The sequence below is a fragment of the Netta rufina genome, assembly GCF_964035555.1.
Source record: "Netta rufina genome assembly, chromosome: 7".
In the NCBI taxonomy this organism is placed as follows: domain Eukaryota; kingdom Metazoa; phylum Chordata; class Aves; order Anseriformes; family Anatidae; genus Netta; species Netta rufina.
The window spans coordinates 12228080-12248705 of NC_140130.1; the positions used below are offsets into that span (position 1 = coordinate 12228080).

General features: G+C 42.9%; 1 protein-coding gene across 1 annotated transcript; it reads left to right on the plus strand.

Annotated features, from left to right (window-relative positions):
* The first annotated feature begins 13004 nt into the window (after window positions 1-13004).
* Window positions 13005-18371, plus strand: TMEM254 (transmembrane protein 254). The gene is made up of 4 exons (XM_084289994.1): window positions 13005-13198; window positions 13339-13442; window positions 14230-14289; window positions 16765-18371. The coding sequence occupies exons 1-4, from the start codon at window positions 13091-13093 to the stop codon at window positions 16883-16885; spliced, it is 393 nt and encodes a 130-aa protein (XP_084146120.1). The 5' UTR covers window positions 13005-13090; the 3' UTR covers window positions 16886-18371.
* The last annotated feature ends 2255 nt before the right edge of the window (window positions 18372-20626 follow it).

Sequence of the window (20626 nt, forward strand, 5' to 3'; positions counted from 1 at the left end):
ACACATTCGCTAGACAGCTTCTTCACGGAGATGGCAATTTTATTCATAAAATAACCACCTGTGTTTGTTTCATTTTATTATATTTATTTTGTTCTATAAAAAAGGGAGTAAACAGTGTATGTGTTAAAATCTCGGTACACTTGTACAAAGAAAAGGATTTGCATGTATAGTTTTCAATACGCTAGGCCTGACAATGCTTCGACACAACCACAGAAGCCCTCCAGAGCTGTACATCCCTCCCATTAGTTTCATCAGAATATTTTTTGTGAATACAGTGGTCTTCCAGACAGCCATGGAGCTCAACGAGTCTAACAACAGGCCCACTGCATGAAGTGCAAAGCAGGAACACAATTACATCTTTGTTTGACTGCAGTTCCACAAGTTCATTATCGCCCTGGTAGAAAGCCTTCATTTGGTAAGGAGAAAATTACTTTTTTTTTTTTTAATTAAATTAACATCATTCCTTTAAAATAATAACAATCATACAATTTGAAAAAATTATACAGTGGGACACCACAAAAATATTGCCTTTTAGAAGGCTACAAAATTGGTCATTTTTAAATGAAAACACTATACATTAAGTATCTAGAAAAAGGCCAGGAGTGTCCTTTATCAGGAGCACACCTAAAACTCAAATAAACCCCGTGAACCATTCCCTGCCACCACCCAGATTGTTCCTGCCATGTGCATACCCGTTTTGTGTAAATGCCTTCTCCACTAGAGGCTGTAAATAAAGTCTGTTTTCTGCAAGTTCTTAAGTTAAAGAAAGTAGATTCAGACACAGGTAAAAAGAAAACCTTGTACAGCAAGGCTACAAACCCAATTCCATAGTCTCAAGCCTCCTGGCAGAATTAATCCCACAGTCTGAATATTGGATGACTAAGTCTTCTGTACAGATGTATTTGTGAAGATCAGTCTGTACATACAGGTTAAGGAAGCTACCAAAAGCCAAATGCATGCAGGAATTCCTCTGCAGTAAGCTTGGTGGCAATCCCAGCAGAATGGGGCTGGGAAGGGGCAGCAGTACACATTCAGCAAGTCACGCTCTTGTATACCTTGCTAATTGTGTTTATCTTTCTTTCCCTTCCAGACAGCACACACATCTCACAGCAAGCACTCCACCCTTTGACCTGCAAAACCTCTAGCCAATTTAGATGGCACTGCAAATTGAACAAAAATCACTCATCTTTCATCGGGCAGACTCGCTGTCACAGTTTCATGTGTGACCCAAATGACAGGTTGAACTCTGGCCACCCAAAGCAAAAAGATAACTTTTAGGCCCTTGCTCCCCATTTTGCTCATTCTCAAACACTGAGTCTAAGCCATTCCCCCAGATTTCGTTTCTTACACCCAGCCAATGAGGGTCATAGTCATTTACTGTCTCCAGCAGCTGCTGCCCATATGACGGGGCTGGAGCAGTCCCTGGGTATCTCCCTTCATGTTTTGCAGGTACCAAAGGAGGACTAGCATCACTCGCTGCAACCACAGGTGGGCTGTGCCTCATCTGCTTAAGCTCGAGCGTAGATTCCCCTTCACTGTAACTCAGAGTGGAACCCTTACCAAAGGGGGAAGTGTCTTGCTTCATATACAAACAGTTCTCATTGACCAGGCCTTGGTCAGCACTGAGGTAGTTTGAGACAGGCCTCCTATACATGTTCTCTTTAGCTGACAGATATTGGTAATCTTCTGTACATGGCTGGAGAACATCTGCATCTGCGTAGTAGTTTTCAGGGAAAGATTTCTTCAAGTAGGGATAGTCCTGCACTTGCGGGACAGGGAGCGAGAGCTGAGGAGCACTCCCTACGGCTCCCGCGCCGAACTGGACCCCTTTTCCCACGTAATCCGTGCTGAAGTGAGACGGGGTCTGGGTGAAGCCTCCAAACGCGTTATCCAAGCTCCTGAAATGCGCATCGAGCCTCGAGTACTGCTGCCCCGCACAGGGCTGCCCAAAGTTCAGGCCGCCCCCCGGCAGCCCGGGCTGCAGACCGAGGAGGCCAGGGTCCGGCCCCAGCCCCAGGGTCCCTCGGCACCGCTGCTGGCAGCCGCCGTGGCTCCGCTCCTCCTTGCCGGACACGGGTTTGGGCTGGAGGGCGGCTTCGCCCTTCCTGCGGTTCAGCTGCCGGGCCCTCCTGTTCTGGAACCAGACCTGTGAAGGTGAGCAGGCGTTAACCCGGCCTCCTGCCGCTGCCAGGAGCGCTCTGCCGAAACACGCGGCGAAAGGCGCTGCCACCGGGGGACAGCCCGGGGACCCCGCGCCGCCCGGTTGCCTCCCCGCTGCCCAGCACGGGGGGCCGGGGCGGGCAGGGAGGGCGCCCTCCGGATCTCCTACCTGGATCCTGGCCTCGGGGATATCGGTGAGGCCGGCGAGCTGCTCGCGCAGCGCGATGCCGGGGTACGGCTGCTTCTCGAAGGCGCGGACCAGCAGCTCCAGCTGCGCCTTGCTGAAGGACGTGCGCTTCCTCCGGCCGCCCTCCCGCGGGGCCTCGCCGGGCGGCGGCCCGGGCCGGGGGCTGGCGGGCTCCATGCGGGCCGAGCTCTGCGGGGCCCGGGCCCGCCGCCCGCCTTATGAGCCCTCCGCCCCGGCCCTCGGCGCCCCCCACCCGCCCGGGCCTGCCCCGGGGTGACTCAGAGCCGTCTCCCACACCTCCATTGTCATCCCATCACCAAAATACACACCGCGAGGGCTCGCCCCGACGCAGGAGCCAAAGCGTCTCCCGGCGAAGCCCCCGCCGCCGCCACACACCCACCCACTTTTTTTTTTTTTTTTTAAATTCAAGTGGAAGGGCAATAATTTCCTTTTTACTTCAGCTCGGCCTCCTGAAAAGGCTGCTTTTGCCCTCCGGCAGGGCTGGGCCTTTCCTGGAAACCTAGAGCTCCCCAGAGCGCTCAGGATGTCTCCCCAGCTAAGGAATATGGGTGCCCCACATCACCCCCTGTCCAAGGGGAAACCGTCCCCTTTCCTTATTGTCGCCATCCCTGTTACAGGTCCCCGTCTTCCCTGTTTGGTTATACAGCTCCACTCCTCTTCCTGGCAGTGGGAAACTTCTCACTGACTCAACTGGGGCAAGCAAAATGCTGGTGGCTTTGCCAGATACCACACCAGAACCCACCACCAACACCAAAGCTCCCCCCGGCACTCTCTGCAGTGCTCTGTGGGGGGTGAAAGAAAAATTTCCCTCCCGTGTGCCTGCTGAAGAGCTCAGTATAACCAATGCCCTTCCTGGGACTTCTCGTCCTCCTCCAGACAGCTTCACGCATCCAAGTTATGCACAGAACAAGCAAGCTCTGTGTTTCAGTCCAAGGTGAGGTCATGACCAAAGTACTAATGCAAATGAGGGGCCAGAAATATTTTTAGAGAGCCAAGTGTGACATAAGGGTTTACAGGAAGCAACAGTTGCAATGCCAAAAGGAATTAGATGTTAAAACAGGATTAGAACGGCAGCAAATCAATTAGTTAATGTAATAATTTGTCAAATGAGGCCATTAAAGGCTATCACTGAAGGAGTTCAAGAGCAACGGCACCATTACTTCATGTGTCTGTTGTCTCAACACGTCCCCAGTCATTTTCAGCCTTGGGACCTGCTCCAGCTTGCTGTGAAGCTTAAGGGTACAAGAACAAAACGTGAGCTATTACGTATTTGCATTCTGCAGGGACCACCGCGCCTGTGATCCAGGCAGCCACTTCTCAGCTGAGCTGGACAAGGATTTTAACGTGAGGCACACCACCACAGTCATTCACAACAACAAGGAATGCTCTGCCAGACAATGCCAGAGATGAAAATCTGCCTAGTCTGCTACTGACAATCCAACAAGTCTGCTACTCCAGAGGCTAAGTTCTTTTTTATCACCTCTGTCCATAAAGCAAGACGAATGCCCTCAGAAACAATAATACAATAATAACAACACAATAATTATATTGCAGTATTATATATTACAATAATACACATTTAAATATAAATGCTTATAAATGCAAAGAGTACTTTCTAGCAAAAGTGTATATGATGGCAGTGACAATTTCAGAGGGATGACAGCAGTGTGTAGTCCAGGACATCTGGAAGAAACACCTTGAAACAATTTCTCACTACTCCTTCCCATATAATTCTCATAAGCCTGGACTGTCACAGCACACATACATTCCACGAGGAATTGATTTCTCTCTCAGAGTTCCAGGATGGTTCAGAGACCTTCCTTTGCATGTAACAATACAATTTTTATATAGACAAGAATTTGCATGTGGGAAAAAGGGAAAACCAGGCAGCAAATGGTTTGGCAATTCTAGGTACTGCAAGGTATGCTGCTAACCCTGCAATTTTAGTTCACTTTTAATATTCAGATATGCATGTAGGGAGAGGTAGATTAAGGTTCAGACACAACAGGCAAATTTACAGAGCTTTACAACAGTTTTATGGACAATCTTCTCCACAGAAAACCCAGCTACCACTCCTTGTTCTGATCACGCAGGATGCAATTCTACTCACCTTTAAGCCCCCACATAGCTTAACACAGAGTCCTGCACATGCCAGATCCAGTGTGTGCTTGACTAGAAAGTGCAACAACTCACAGAGCTACTCCATCCAAAAACTGATCATTTTTTTGGCCAGGTTAGTTCTTGGCTAGCTTAATTCAGACACCAAAAAGGGAGGGGGATGCACAGGTGCAGAGAGAAAATTAGAACTGGGGAGCTCTGCTTTAAACTGGCCCAGGGAAGCATGGAATTGCATATGACCCTTCCATCTCTCCGCATTTCATCTCTCCGTGGGGTGCATAATGGATCGGATCAGGGAATGGTACTGGATCATTTGCCAGGTACAAAGAGAGCTAACTCATAGTCTGGCCACAGTGAAAATGATGCCACGGAGAAGGCAAAAAAAAAAAAAAAAAAAAAAAAAAAAGTCATTTTCCCTTTCTGGCTTTCCAATTTTTCTGGCAGAAAAGGTCTGAAAGTGTCACCTCATAAGGATAAGTACAACACAAAGCCGACCCTGCAGGCAGCCTGCAACATTGCTCTGGAAAGGAGCGGTGATCCCCCCCAGCACACACACGCACCCCTTACAGAGAGACAGCAGAGAAGAGATAAGGAGGAGTCAGCAGAGGAGAACCGCTGGGGCTTGCAGCGACTTGCACTACTTGCTAACAGCGAGTGTCCATCGCTGCTAGCTAGGTCAAACAGAGCGGGCTTTTGTTAACATCCCCTGGCTATGGAGAGAGCAGTTCACACTTCCCGGAGTTATTGTTCCAGGCGCTCTGCCAGGCAGCCTCTTTACACCCTTCATTTACAGAGATTTTCTTTGCAATGCTAATTGATAGAGACTTAGATTGTGAGTTTGTTTTTAAGCGAGATTCCAGGAAACAAGATGGCAATCTTTGCCTCCGCCTCCTCTTCCCCCTCTTCTGCTCTGGCACACGGACTTGGCCTAAGAGCTAATTTCTGCTAGTGACAATTTGGCCATGCTCTGAGCCAGGCACCGACCAGCCCTTGCTGACCATGTTCCCGTGGCTGCTGCATGTGTCATAACCAAAACAACTGTCTGTGAGCCTCCCCATCTCTTCTCTAAACCATATCAAGGGGAAATGCTTTTTTTTTTTTTTTTTCCCTCCTGTATTTTTTATTCATTTCACAAAGGACTGTAAAATAAATGCCAACAGCAGTGAAAAACGGGGAACGGAAGAAACGTGGAGTAAGATGCAGGAATACAGATGCAGTATGCTTAAAAACTGTATCTCTTCAGATGATACTCGGATTACAGGTTGTCTTCAGGCTCCCACCAATGCCCACACAACTTTGCTGCAGATTTCAGTAGGGTCTAAACGTGGAAACCCACCATGTCCTCTGCCAATGCCCCTTTATTTCAGAGTTATACCATAACTGCATCTGCAGACGAATTAAAATCACACATGGAATGTCCCGAAAATATTGCTCAAAAAACAAACAAACAAACAAACAAACAAAAAAAACACACTATGTAATAGACATCTAGGAGAGGCAACGAAATGATTAGCACTAGCCACAGTGGTCTTTAAAATGGCTCTGAAAAAGGTTTGCATCTATCCTAGCGCAGATCGGGGAACCAGGAGCTCCTCTCCTTTCTCCCTCCCGAGCAGCCCTGGTGTGAGGAGATGCGAAGGAGGCCCCAGAATCGTGCAAGCACAAACGCGATGCCCAAGTACCGAGTGCAGCATGGGCCCAGCCGCCAGGCGCCTGCCTGGGGAGTCTTTGGACAAGCACAGACCCCTACAAATCCCTACATCAAACATTTTCCAGGGCAGTACCATGCTATTGATATTTAAGAAGAACTTTCATCCTGAAGGAGGCAAGATCAATTTCACTAGTTGGTCTTCAGACATTAACACCTCATAAAAAGGATGTTCATGCCTCGCTTATCTAGAGTGCATCTTTAATTATCTCCTGGTACACATTTTGCAGCCCATTACTTACCAGTCAACACTGCTTTAATTATGGGCTTGGCAGTAAAAGACAGCCCTTACATCACTGAAATAAAAACGCTACAAAGCAACCCTGGAGAATAGCAGAGATTTCATGTTCAAATGTAAAACTGTGGAATTCAGCAGCAACACGTGGATCCTCTTCCACAAACATCTCCCCCCATATGCAGTCCTGTCATAGCCAAATGTGCCCAGGAGCCCTCCAAAGACCACGAGCAGCCAAACGATGCTTGCGCTCTCACCTGCTCTGCAGGGCAAGGAGCACTTACAGGGCACGTCTTGTTCTGAAGGCAATTCAGTAATTCTGAAAGTGCCATGCCAGACACACACACGTCCGTGACGTGTTTAGGCAAGCCGGATGGAGACACATCTTGCACCTTGAGCAAAGAGAGGTGAAATTTAGGATAATCCTTCCTTTGCAAGAGCACTCATTGCCCAGTTCAGCACCAGCTGAGAGAGAGCTGTCACCAGACCACTGAGCCTTTCCCTACAGCAAACACGTTTCTTGTGACAGAGCGTTGTTCTGACCTCTCCTCCTGCCTGAAATGAATGTCGTTTCCAACAGCTATAGTGAAGGAAAACACTATTGCTGAGAACACGAACTGTTAAGGCAAAGCAGTCTTGGTCTGCTGCAGTACCCATTAAAATTGACAGATTTCAAGGTGAAAAAAAGCATTAGGCCAGCTTCATGTAACTTGTGAATAATCTTAGACTTCGGTTTTTCTTACATATAACCCTTAGAAGTTCATAGTGTGGATTGTAGTTACCTGAAATCTGGGGTAGCCACTCAAAAAGGGCCATACTCACTAAGACCAGACGTATGTCTAACCTGACACTTAAGTCTTCTGAAACAGCCAAGAAAAGGGTTCCTGTCTAGGGATCCGGGGTACCAGGTCAGCCAGCTACGTAACAGCACGTTTACCTAGTACTCGCTGTCATTCGCGACTCAGGGACTTCCTAAAATGGATTAGTTTCTAAGTAAACAGAAAACACAATGTGCTTCTATTTTGTGAATTGGAACAGTCTTTTTTTTTTTTTTTTTTGAATCTATGTAAAATTTTAACATCCTCTCACTAAGACTTCCACAGCTTATCTACGTTATCTATGAAATAACATTTCTATTTGTTCTCGATGTGTTGCCTGCTTGAATAATTTGGTGCTTGCTGCCTCCCACACAAGAATTTGGAAAGCCCCATGCTACTTCCAGTGGTTCATGCTGCCTGCTATTTCATCAAACCCCATCACTTACTCCCTTCATAGCAACCTCATTTCCAGACTGAAGAGCCCCACTCACTGCAGTTGATCCACGGTTATTCACCCTATGCCCCATGCCTTTGGTCATTCACGTTCCCCTTTGAGAACTTGTTCCAGTGCTACTGTATTTTTCCTGAGACAGGAAGACTAAAATGTCTTCCAACATTTAAGATGTAAATAATCACGGTGTTTCAAGTTTTATGTTTTCAATGATATTTTCTTCACCACTTTCCTAACAACTCCTAAAATTATTATTTTTTTTTTTTTTTTTTGTCCATCACTGAGCTGGCATCCTCACAGAACCAGTTACCAAACTCCAAAATCACATTTCTGAGTTGTACTGATCATCTGTAGCCTGAACCTCAAAATGGGTCCTTAGTCGTACTGTCATTATGCTCCCTGCTGTTCCCTACTGTTGAGTTCTTGAGTCTTGTGACAATCTTGAAAGAAGTCGTCACTTCTTTCAAAGAGAAGACTGCCATAACTTTTAAAGGAAAAACAAACAACAACAACAAAAAAAAACAAACAGGTGAAATTGCAGACTTCATGCCCTACATTAAATGGTAGTTCAGTGGTGCCTAACACCGTTAATTTTTCTTGTGAACCGAACGATGGAAGAAAAACCCCAGGAGATGTATGTAGGATTTGCTGGGAAGGCACTGAATAGTGCTCCCATTCCCACGAAATGCGGTGTCTTCTCCTTTGGTGAAGGGAAATCTCTTCTGCGGGCCAGGCCCACCTCAAACAGCCATGCAGGACAGTGATTTGCAGTTTGGACAGGCAGAGCCTGAGCCTGCACAGAGTTAGGATGACCACAGGGAAGGGCAAATCAGCAGAGCCACGCAGGAATGGGCTGCTGGATTGCCACGTGTACAAAGCCCAGTGCATAGATCATAATTCTCATACTCCTTTAAACTCTGATAGAAAAGCTGTGCAGTGACGTGTGCAGTTGCAAATGCATTCACTCAAATCTTGCTTCAAGAAACATCAGAAAATTCTGTTCAAAATATCCTCCCAAAATCCAGACTTGGAGCACCCCCAAGTGCAGTTTGGTCTGGCAGGCCCTCACTTGCCCAAACCCCTGAGATAAGCACCGTTTTGTTTAAGTGCAGCAGTATTTTAAGACCAATAGGGTCATGTTCACAGTCTGCATTCCCTTATTGTAATCCCATCCCTCATACTCCCTACCGTCTCCTTCCCCGTCTCCCTCCCCTTTGTGAGGGCTCTGCCAGCCTCCTGTCTGCAGATGCCCTAGGACTGAGCAGCGCCAGAACCACTTGGGGACTCTTAGCACCTTGGAGGGTCAGACCTCTGAACTGCAGATGTTTAGGACAGGGACTACAACTTTTGTGCGTGTTTGTGTGTGTGTGTTGGCGCAATACAAGCACACCCATGTGATACTACAGAAATACTACAAACCATCATAGTCTGCCAAGCTTGATTACAGTAACTAGTCACCTAAAGACGAGTGAATGTGGCCTCAAGGCTAGTCTGCTGGGACTGGAGACAAGTTGTCTGCAGTCCTCTCCTCCCTGTTCAAAGACCTATTGGTCTAAGCTCCCTTGTCAGTCCTGCTCCTCATCTCCCAAGTAGTATCCCCGCCCATGTGCTTGCACTGAGGTGCGCTTCCCACCCATCTGCTACTGACTCCGTTTCTTTGCCAGATCTGTGCTGGCTTTTTTGTACTGCAGCCAGTTTTCCCTCACAATATTGCTATTTCAGACCCATAGGGGGAGAGAAAGGAAAAAAAAATAATAAAAAAATATACCCAGAGCTAGAAAACTGTGTCTATTGACAAGACATTTTCGTTAACTGAGAAATACATTAAAAATGCATTAGCTGGTCCCAATAGACCCTCAAGAGTAGAGCACTAATTGGAAACCTTCCCTTTTCCCAACACTGTGTGCCTGTGCTTACTACCATGCACGTGAAGAACTTGGCAACCTAAGGCTGTGGCTTTCAAAGCAGAAAGCAGAAATAAAAAGTTAGGAATTCTCTCTGAAAGAAACCAGAAACAATACCAGATACCAAATACTACGTATTAAAAGACTCAAACACTGTCATCAAGCAGTTAAGGGACAGAACAAGGCATCCAAATGCTGACAGCTTGTTGGAGATTTGCTCCTTCAGCCTGTTTTAACCACTCAGAGCATAACGCTGCCCAATGCTGGTATGCAGTCATGGCCCCCTTATCTCCATGTAACACAGTTTTAGAATAGTTTCAACTACTCAGGTTTTTCCAACATAACCAATATGAGCAAAGTTGTCTGGTCATGTTTAATTTGTCCTGGTAAGGTAGGCTCAGTATTATTAAGCAGTCTCCCCAAATGGCATAAAATATCTTTTTGTTCATATACCTTCTAAAAACCCTACTAAATACCCATTGCATAAATCCAACCTAAAAGAAACCCATCAAACACTTGTAGCACAAATCTGAACTGTATAAGCTGAGATTTCAAATGGATGTCACTTGTTAGTATTTCACTTTTTAAAGCTATGTCACACATGAAAGAAATCCATCAGAGATGCATGCATATCTTAGTAGGACTAAAGTTACTGACTTCCAACAGATAGCAGTAAAACCAACTACAGATCTGTAAAATGCATGCCTGCAATAAAAACTGAGGCTCTGTTTGCAACCTGGACTTCAAACTGGTGAGTTTTTGCTATTTAGAAGAGCTTATTAATGCTGGAGTGTTGGCTGCAGCACATTACAATATAGAGGCCTGTTCCTTTTTAATAACAAAAAGCATAGTGTTAGGATAGGCACACAGAACTTGACATAAATTGATCTCTAAAATGCACAAACTGAGTCTATAGTAAAATCCATGAGAAATTACTACCTTTATAGTTTAAAGGTAATACTTAGTTCTTAATTTTTGCAAAGACTAAAGGTGTAGCTGGGGCCTTTATAGCTGGCAATTTCCAAGACTTCCATTATGCTCCCAATTATATTCACAACATGATAGAAGAGAATTAGTTTTATCAAGCACCCATGGAATCCATTTACCTATGAGAGCGATAGATCAAAGAGATGTGTGAAGGTTTATTTACTTCCAAGTCAGAATTATTGTACCCCACTGCTTCCTCTTATGTACTTCTCATCACTCCTTGAAGTACATGAATCTGCTAAAAGTCTTGACCATTAGCTGAAAACTGTAAGGCTTTAAAGACCATATACTTCCTTAGCTTATCCAATTTCAAATCTCAAAGAGAAAATGAAATATTTTTCAACTTAAATTTAATTAATTTTCCATTTAAAATTAAAAATGACAGAGGAGTGAAGGTGTATGTTATCTAGTTAAATTAGCAATCAGACATTTCTAGCAGTCAATTCTTTACAGCATTGTGTCATTTAACTCTGATTTAAAAATATTTTATTGATAAATCCATTTCCTTAAGTATCTTTCACTGGCTGTATCTCATCTCTTTTAAACCAGCCACAAATCCAGTTTAAAGTTGGCTGCAGTTCGTTCCCAAGTAATTTCCTAAAAAGATCCCAATCCCTTAATCATTTTTTATCCAAAAAGTTGCTGTTTACACAGCCACATCACTGACTCCAGTAGGATGACTCACGCAATAAAGGTTAGTCTGGATTAGAGTAACCACCACCACCTTTTTTTTCTCTCTCTCTCTCTTTTTTTTTTTTTTTAAGAATTTTAAAAGCCACAGAAGAGCTAACATGTCTCTATCTAGTCTCCGGCATCTACCAAGAACAAAAAACAAAAGAGGCAGACTACCTGGCAAATACCCTTTGTACTTCCCGATGAAAGTGAGATAAGTCAATATCTCTAAGTTAGAGATAGCAAATGTTTCTAAACTGAAGGGGGAATGAGTTTTCTACAGTATTAGGTACAACAAGAACTTTATTATATGAAAATCTACTAGAGTGATATAGTGCTGTAAACAATGTATGGAACGAGACAGGTATGTTTCAGGGATTACAATGCAGTGGTCCATTTTATTGTTTTCAGCAGGACTAACCTGTCTCAGTTTACATTCACCTTTTTCTTCCTTTTATTTATTATTATTATTATTATTATTATTATTATTATTATTATTATTATTACTTTTTTTACTTTTTTATTTTTTTTTTATTTCTTTTAAACTAGCATATTTGTCTTTGAGATCTCCGGGAGGATCATACAGCCACCATCTTCATGTTAGGGCACTGTTAGTTGCCATACCTGTCGATCTCATAGCGAACATCTGTTGTGGTCTTAGATTCTTCAAGAATACTTGTGGCTTTAATTACCAGCCTGAGCCTGTATCTAAATCAAGTGTGGCAAGTGAAAGAAACACGTTTCTTTGCAAATATGAGGGGGTACACATTTCTTTCTAGCTTGTTTTTTTTTTTTAGGATTATGCTTTCCTTCACTTTTCTGTGGCTTTGGCTAGTACAAAAACAGACTCAATGCACAATCTGTGTAGCCTGGAGCAGGGTAAAGCCAGATTAGCTCATCCTCAAATGCCTATGGAGCCCTGTCACTGTGATGGCAGCCATGCTGATTGTTAGACACCAACATCCCTACGTCCCCTAGCACAGGAAAGGCCTTAGAAAGAACATGAAGTTGTCTGAATCCTGTCACACAGAGATATGTATTTCAAACTATATAAATCTAAATGCGGCCTGGCCAGAACTGACTGTGCTGTCTGCTGGTGCTAGGCCTTGGTGACATTTTGGTGTGTAGTGTGTTGTGGGGAGCTGCCAGGCCTTAATTCAGTCACTTTGTGACACTGATCAGAAAAATGAACACTAAAACTGTAGAATTCTCACAAGTTAAGGCTGGGGAAGTAAAGCATGAAGAAATAGTCTTATTTCCTATAACCTTGACGAAGTAAATTCATCAAGCCTAGCCTATCGTCGCCCAGCATTTTTCAATACTTCACACAGTACTGGTTGGCAACTGTAATTTCCAATTCAGATTACACTTGCGAATAAATATAATTACCGACAAATCTTCTGGTGTCGAAACCACAAAGGAGCCTAGGCATTAAGGCATAGATCCAGGCACTTTGCCGAAACATGATCAAGCTTTACAGCTAGACTCTGAGAAAAGACTTCCCCAGTGCCAGCCGCCAGCCTAACAGCACCTAAGAAACAGCGAGCAGGACCGACAGGGGGCAGCGGGATCTCTGTGCTTGGACACCTCGGTAACCAAACGCCCTCAGAAGGGCCGAGCCCTTCAGGGAGGAGCAGCGGCCGCCCTCCCGCTGCCCCGGGGATCGCCGCTGGGAGGCGCTCGCTGCTCGGGCCCGGGCTGAGGCGCGCCCCGGCCGCCATTACGTGCGGGGGGCCGGGCGCGGTGGCGGCGCCGCCCGTCCGGTGCCGCCCCCCCCGAGCAGCGCCTTAGCGGCGGTGGCGGCCCACGGCGGGGAGCAAGGCGACGGGATGGCGGCGGGGACGGGCGCGGAGCGGCTGCAGGATGGCAGCTGCCACTTCCAGCGCTCCCGGCTGCTCTGGATGATCGCCATCGCCTGCGGCATGATCCTTCTGGGCGTAAGGCGGGCGCCGCGTCGAGGGAGCGGGGCGGGCCGAGGGGGGCACGGAGGCTGCTGCCAACGTGCAAGGGGCAGTTTCAGCGAGCTAACAGCTAACCTTTTTTTTTTTTTTTTTTTTTTTTTTTTTTTTTTTCCAAGTGGGTAACGCTTGGACCCTCAACCATACCTTATAGCTATTTGGGACCGTTTGGCACCTTCCTTCGCCATATCGCAGAGCACTACCACACGTGGGTGTGCTACGCGTAAGTTACATCTGGCTCTGATTTATCGCACCTCGCTTGTTGTCTCGGACTTCCCTGTTTAGGCTGCGCTAAGGAGCTTTGCTGTGACCCGGCTGTTAATTACATGTAAAGAGGTCTGCCTGCGAGCTCATTACAGCTCGGGAGGGGGGTGCTAGGCATGTGGAAGACCAGAGAGGCTAAGACCTGGCTGAAAGCTTAAACGATCGGCTTGCAGCCTGGCATCGGTGTTGTTACAGTGAAAAGGGAAAGGAGGAGGATAGAGCTCCTGGGTACGTTACTAACTTATCCTGTCCATTGAGAAATAGTCTGCTGAAGCCACTGTGTAGTGCTTAGCTTTGCTGGGTTACAAAACACGTTTTGTTACCTTATTCAACAAGAGCTGGAATACACTTCCCTGTAGCCAGGTCTCTCATGTAAAGGGAATCCTCAGACTGTCTCACTTATTTTACCATGCATCATGTAGATGATAGCCTTCATCATTGCTTTCACATAGGTATTGAACTGATCTGAACTGCATATCCTGCATAGCTTTTCAAAAAAGCTTCTATACAAAACACTACTGATCAAGTTTGATTGCCACGTTATGTGTTCTGTTAACTTTCTCAGTGGACTTCAGGCAGTTTTAAGACAATACTTTTCCTCCTAAGATAATAAACACATCACTTTCTAGCTTAAAATGTAGAGTCAATTCTGTGTCCAGTTTGATATTCCTTGCATAATGCATTTTGGATGTGTTAGTCTTCCACCTAATTTTCAACAAAATAAAACATGTTTTCTTTTTTATCAGGTTCTATGTATCCTGGCTGATTCACCTAGTAGAAGCCCTGTATGGTGTTAAGTTATGCCAGTAAGTTGGTCCCCTCCCTCACCTTAAATGCTCTGGAAAGGATTTCTGATACAAGTGACATAAGTTACAGACTGATTTTGGTGGTGATAAGCAACAATATTGTTTCTGAGGATGCTGATAAAATTCTTGCTGCAGTGATAGCTTGCTGTCCTCCATAAGAGGTTACTGCTGTACTGGGTAGCAAAAAGGGGGGGTTGGCAACTTAGAGAACTGGCAGCAGCAAAGTCTGCCAAAGCTTGCCTGCCTGCCTCTGAACTCACTGTTCTTTGTATTTATTTATTTTGAGAATCATTCTTTATATAATAGGCAAGCATAGTTTCTTATTCTTCATTATTAGGTCAGATCCTGGGTAACATAGCACTTCAGAAAGCAGTGGGTAAAAATAAATAGATGTCTAAATTCAGTCAGATGTTAACAAAATTTTGAGACTGTTAATTAGCGGCTTAAATAAATTCTATCTGTATTGTGAAAATACAATTGGATACTTCTATTTGGGACTATGCAAGATCTGATTATATATGCAAGTGGAGGAAAACATTGACCAATCAGACTTGAAAAGTAATGCCAACTAAGTCTTAGATTAGGAGAACAAATTGTTTGGAAATGGCATGCAGTCCACACATATCATCCTTGTGTTCATTTGACTTAAGTTTGTAGTAATTCAGAAGAATACCGTTGCTACTTCTCATGCTAGTATTTCTTTTTGATTTTTGTGTCTCTACATAGTAGCTGGCAAGTCAGTTTGCTGTTGTGAACACTAGATGTTTTTCTACTTGATTTAATTAATGCCCTGTTTGTCACAAGCTTCTCGGATAACATCTCATGGAATCAGAGGGATTTTATTCTGTTGAAGCTATCTGAGGTGGTTCTCAAGGCATAAAACATTCAACGAAATAGGAGTTGTTAATCAACTCTTTACCAAACTCCAAACTTAAGTTCTATAGCTTTATGTCAAAACTTCAACTCTGATTCTACAGATGTATTTCAGATATATGGGCTTAAGGTGATTTTAAACCTGAGGACGCTTCATTACCATTGACCATACCAAATGGGTCTATTGTAATCAAGTTAAGTAATGAAGTTTTTGCAGAGCAGTGTTAAAGACCATAAGAAAAAGAACATGAGTTTACCTGCACATTGACTTGGATTACTAGCTAGTCACAAACGCTATATGCTTCTTACTGATGTAAAACATGGTGATGTCTGCTTATGAACATCACAAAGGAGGCATGAGGAAGAACTAGAAAGCAGGTAGGTATACACATGTTAATCAGTAGTGGCACTTCCATTTGGCTTCTGGCCTGTATTTTTGCATATGATCTTTTCAAGTAAGCTTGCCTTATAGAAGCAGGTACAATTGTTAAGACCTAGTTTTTAAATTTCTGTACTCATTTGAAAACACTGCAGCTGGGATTATAAACAGTTTTTCTACAGCTGGTAAGAAAACTTAAGAATGAATAGTAAGAAATGTTGTGTTAATCAACACTTCATACACATTAATTTGGTCTGTGTAGACACAATTAACAACTGAACTGTTCTAGAAAAGATCAGTAGAGGGAGCTCCCTTCTAAAATTAATGTGTACACTTAGGCTCAACAATTCTTCACTGGAAATGTGAAACCAGTTGTTCTGTTGACTATCATGTTTATCCTTCTATTCTCTGTAAATCCAGGAATATTTCCCAACAACGGTAGGGTGTGGGGATAGAGTGTCACATTGTTGGTTGAGAAGGACAGTTGTCTTCAAGACAGTCAACGTGATCGAATTTTTAAGGGATAAGAAGCATGACTATATTGCTAGACTGAGATAGCGTGACTGTTGCTTCAAACTCTTAATGCATTTACTTGAGTATAAGTCATCTTACAGACATTCTTTATAGCATCACTCAACCTCTTTGTGTAACATACGGGAAAAAAAAAAACAGGTGCTATTTAAATGACAAGTCAGGTCTCTTGATCTTTCTGTACCTTTTTCTAGCAACAAATTCAGGCAACAGTGATCTGCCATCCTGCATGGCATAGTGATACCTAAACAATTGTCAGGCCAATTCGTCCTAGTAGTACCCAGACTATCATCACCAAGAAGGTATATATGGATTTGTGTAAAGAGCAAAGGTAGATTAGTATTAGGCGTGTCTATTTTCTTGATTCTTTGAAGTTTGTAAACTTGTCATACAGAACAAGTCATTTCACATAGCATAGACAGAAATTGGAGATAGTGTATTACTGAGGAAATTTTATGCATGATATCTATAAAAACATTTGTTCTGTAGACAGCTTAAAATCCACTGCAATCTGAAGTACTAGCGTGTTCAGTTAGTAGTCTTTCAAAAATTTGCTCTCAGTAGTGACAGTAATCTAAGATCAAATGTTCTAATCAATTCTGGCATATCAATATCTGACCTTAGTAAGTAATAAAATGTAGCCTGCAAGATTAAGCTTTTTGATACATTTTATGGTTTTGTTAATGTTACAGATCTAAAGGCATCACTGACCCAGCAGTTCAGTTTCATTGGTTCGTTCAGACACTTCTATTCGGCTACGCTTCTTTTGGTCTTCTGGTGTCTTACAAACCTACAGCCAAGAAGCACTTCTAGAAGACTGTGAAAGATACCTCCTTCGACATTCTTTATCCTCATTTTTCAGAAAATAACCTGTAATTAGCTAACTTATGTTCCTGCTATGTGATGCGATGCCCTTCTACCAAAGTAACTCTCCTCTTACTTAAGAAGAAATCTACATGATATTTCATAGGGCCCTGTGGATATTTCAGCAGAAGTTCAGCCCTTCAGTCATGGCACTTCCAAAGTTTAATCCACTTTATTGTGCAAGAAGCCAAAGGTTGCTCCTTTGCAATGTTTGGCATTGATTGCATACTCTGATCATCATTGATAAGAAAAATCCCTGACAGCTGGTAGCAGTGATTGATGAACAACCTTTTCATGGAGAGCAAGTTTCTTCTACAAGAGGAACAGGTATTTGCAGCCACAAGGCAACTAGCACCTATTTTGTGGTAGGATTTAAGTTTTCCTCCATTTACTCCACAGGACCTTTTACTAGCTTTTTCTTTTTTGTTAGATCTTGGTCTCTGTAGTTTGTTCACTTAACTTACTTTGTTCCACAAAGGACAGACCACTTCATTGCTGCAGGCACATTAAAAATACCAAGTCTCAATTCAGGTTGAGGTACAGTGATGAGCAGGGATACATGAAGCACTTTAACTTGGTTTAATACATGTGCCTTCAATTTCATGCAGCATGACCTCATCTTTTGAATGAAGATTTTAATCTTTGGGTTACTGTAGTATATAGAGTGTAGTCTCTCTAGTATACTTTATTCTCTCCATAGAGCGTAAAAAGAATCCTGTAGCTTTTTTGAGAACTAATTTATTATCCAAGAAAAAGCACAAGCAATTAACATCTCAAAATCTAGCTGAAAATTTTCTAGATTGGTGAATGAAAAATATGCATACTGAGTAAACACCCACGACTGTTTACCTGATACTCATACACTGAAATCTTGGTTGAGAGACCATCTTAAGCATCCCTCAGAGTACTTTCTGTATGGGTAGTGAGCCCTTTTATCGTATTGTCTGTTTTATACTTCTCGCTATTTTAACCAGAATTAGCCTGTCTTAACACTTTTAGAAGTAATTATTTATAATATTAACTATGATGTGAGGAGAAGTTTTACCACACAATCTGTGACACTGTAAGAAAAAAGAAAGATAAGAAGAGGTGGGTTTTGCTCTAAAGAAAAGCAGTAACAAGTAAATATATACCATGTCCAGTACAAACAGACTACACTGTAAAACTTCTGATAGAGAAGTCTTATTAAGTACAGGTACATGAAGTTTTTGCTTTTCAGCTGCTACTAAGAGCATGGAGAACTGATGGGTTTAAAATTGCTGGTTTTCTTTCTTTCCCTTTTTTGGACAGTGGCCCACAGATAACATTAATAGTTGTTTTGAGTGGAAAGTTCTGTTTAGTGGTTAGAAATTGACAGGAACGTCAAGAACCTGAGCTCTGTTTGTTTTACCATACAACCTTTTCTCTTATTCTGTGATCCTTGAATAAAGTTTAAAAAATGTAAAGAGTTGGTTTTTTTTTGTTTTTTTTTTTTTTTTTAGCTTATGCTGGGAATAAATGTCTATACCAAATATATTTCACCTATCTAGGCATCATCTTTACACTAATAACAGTATTTATGCTTGCAGCACACAGCATTAGCTGGCTGTATGTTTTCCAAAGCAAATCCCACAGAAGCCCAGAATATCTGCTTGGATGAGGTATTGATACATTTTATCTCTGCCAAAAAAATCTCCCTGCTACTAAAACATGCAGAAGTATAACTAGTGGGTATATGAAGATGAATTTTAATTGAATGCTTAATGAGCTCTTAAGAATGGGAAGGCATAAAAGCTTTGGTTCAATATTATCATGATGATGCTCCTGTACAGAGGAGGAGGTATAACGGTAACATTGAGGCTAGTTAAGCAAAAAGTCTTGATCACTTCTCTGGTCCTTACCAAGTGATTTGTATACTTGTTTCCCACTATTCACTTTCCATCACTAAAGCTGTAAAAGAAGGACTAAGCTATTTTCCCCTCCCAGCACCAGTTGGCTGGGACACCACTCCTGATGCCAACCATCACAGCTTTCAGGTGGGTTCTGGAGGGCTATAGGTAAATCATAGCTTGGAGAATTTAGCAGCTGTCTGCTAGACTCAACTCAACTAGAAAGGCTTCCTTTTAAAGAGGCAATGGTAAAAGCTTTCTCAGTGCCACACAAGGAAGCAATAAGAGAAGAAAGTTAGTCAACTGATAACTGCCATTAGTTACAAGGTAGTATCAGGCTAAAACATTTCTATTAGTGAGACCATTGCATCAGCAGGTATTTTTGAAGACTCTCCATTTTTATTTATTAACTTGGCAGACTTCAGCAGCTCCTTGGAGGTTGTCAGGCATTGCTTTTCAGATTTTTTGGAAGTGTAACTACAGTGCATGTCTACTTTCATGCATTTTCTATTCTCTGCCCTTGCTTGGCAGGAGTTCACTTTTCCCACCTGTTAAGTTTTTTTTTTTTTTTTTTTTCATGCATGCATTTCCACCCAATGCTGCAAGAAGCAGCACTGCCTGACTTTTCATGTTTTTGAAACCCTTGAGATAACTAACTGAAAAAATTTGAGAAGTATGGGATAAACAGTACTGACTGTCTTTTAACGTAAAGTACCCATGAGGAAAAGAAGGAAACCCACAGAACAGAAAGATGCAATGTCATTTGGAGATCCCATTTCTGAACATTTGTTTATAGTGAACTTAACATCACAGCAAGGTAAACATAATACCTCACAAAATTATTTGCTAAGAAAAAGCCTGCAGAAGAACCAATCTAAGTCACCAACTCACTGAAGTTGTCAGACATTTACGGCTAGCAACAGGCTCTTTGGAAACAACACTGATTACGCCAGAGAGAAGCACTTCTCCAGGCTATCCTGATATAACGTTACTCTTAATCATCTGGAGCAGTTCTTTTCACTGCAATCAAAATACCCTCTCTACAACAAAAGGGAAAAGCAACAGAAGCGTGTCCTTATGTTCTTACAGCAGCTCAAAATCTAGGCTGGATTTCAAACCATCTTCCATGTCTACATCCAGCCCACCCAGCCTTCCAGAAGAAAATACACATTAGTACTTCACTTAAAGTTTTGAAAATGTTACTTCTCACCAAAAATGAAACCATATGAGACAGAAGGACTTTCACTGGTAAAGAACACTGCTAAATAATAAGGCAAGCCAGCAACAAAGCTAAGCTGACACTGTAAAAGATTTTCAGGATGCATATTTCTGCCAGTCAGCCAGCTGATAGTACCAAAGAGAAATAAATGCAGCTTAACCATACATTTCAAATTGAAACCATAAGAAAAAAAAAAAAAAGCTATGAAAGCCCATGTGCAAAACTAGATATGCTTTATGCTAATAATATAAGGTAGATGTCAGGAAAATACAAGACAACAGTGCTCGTTATTGGCAGGCATTTACCTAAATAAGGTATTTATCTGACCTGCATGGTGTCTCCCATTTATTTACAAGAACTATTTCTAAAACCTTAAGGGTTTTTGCTTAGTTTTGCAAGGGAACAATGAAAAAACTCAGTCACAGTATGGTTTCTTTTCTTGGTTTGCCACTCTTCCATTCTGACCTAGATTTTTCTAAACACAATAGGAAACAACCAGGCCAACCTTTGGAAATCCCCAAAGTGTTGGTTCATTAAACATATTCAGTTTGCCTTGGGGCTGGACAGCTGATCTCCTGAATGGCAATGCACTCCAATTAAAGC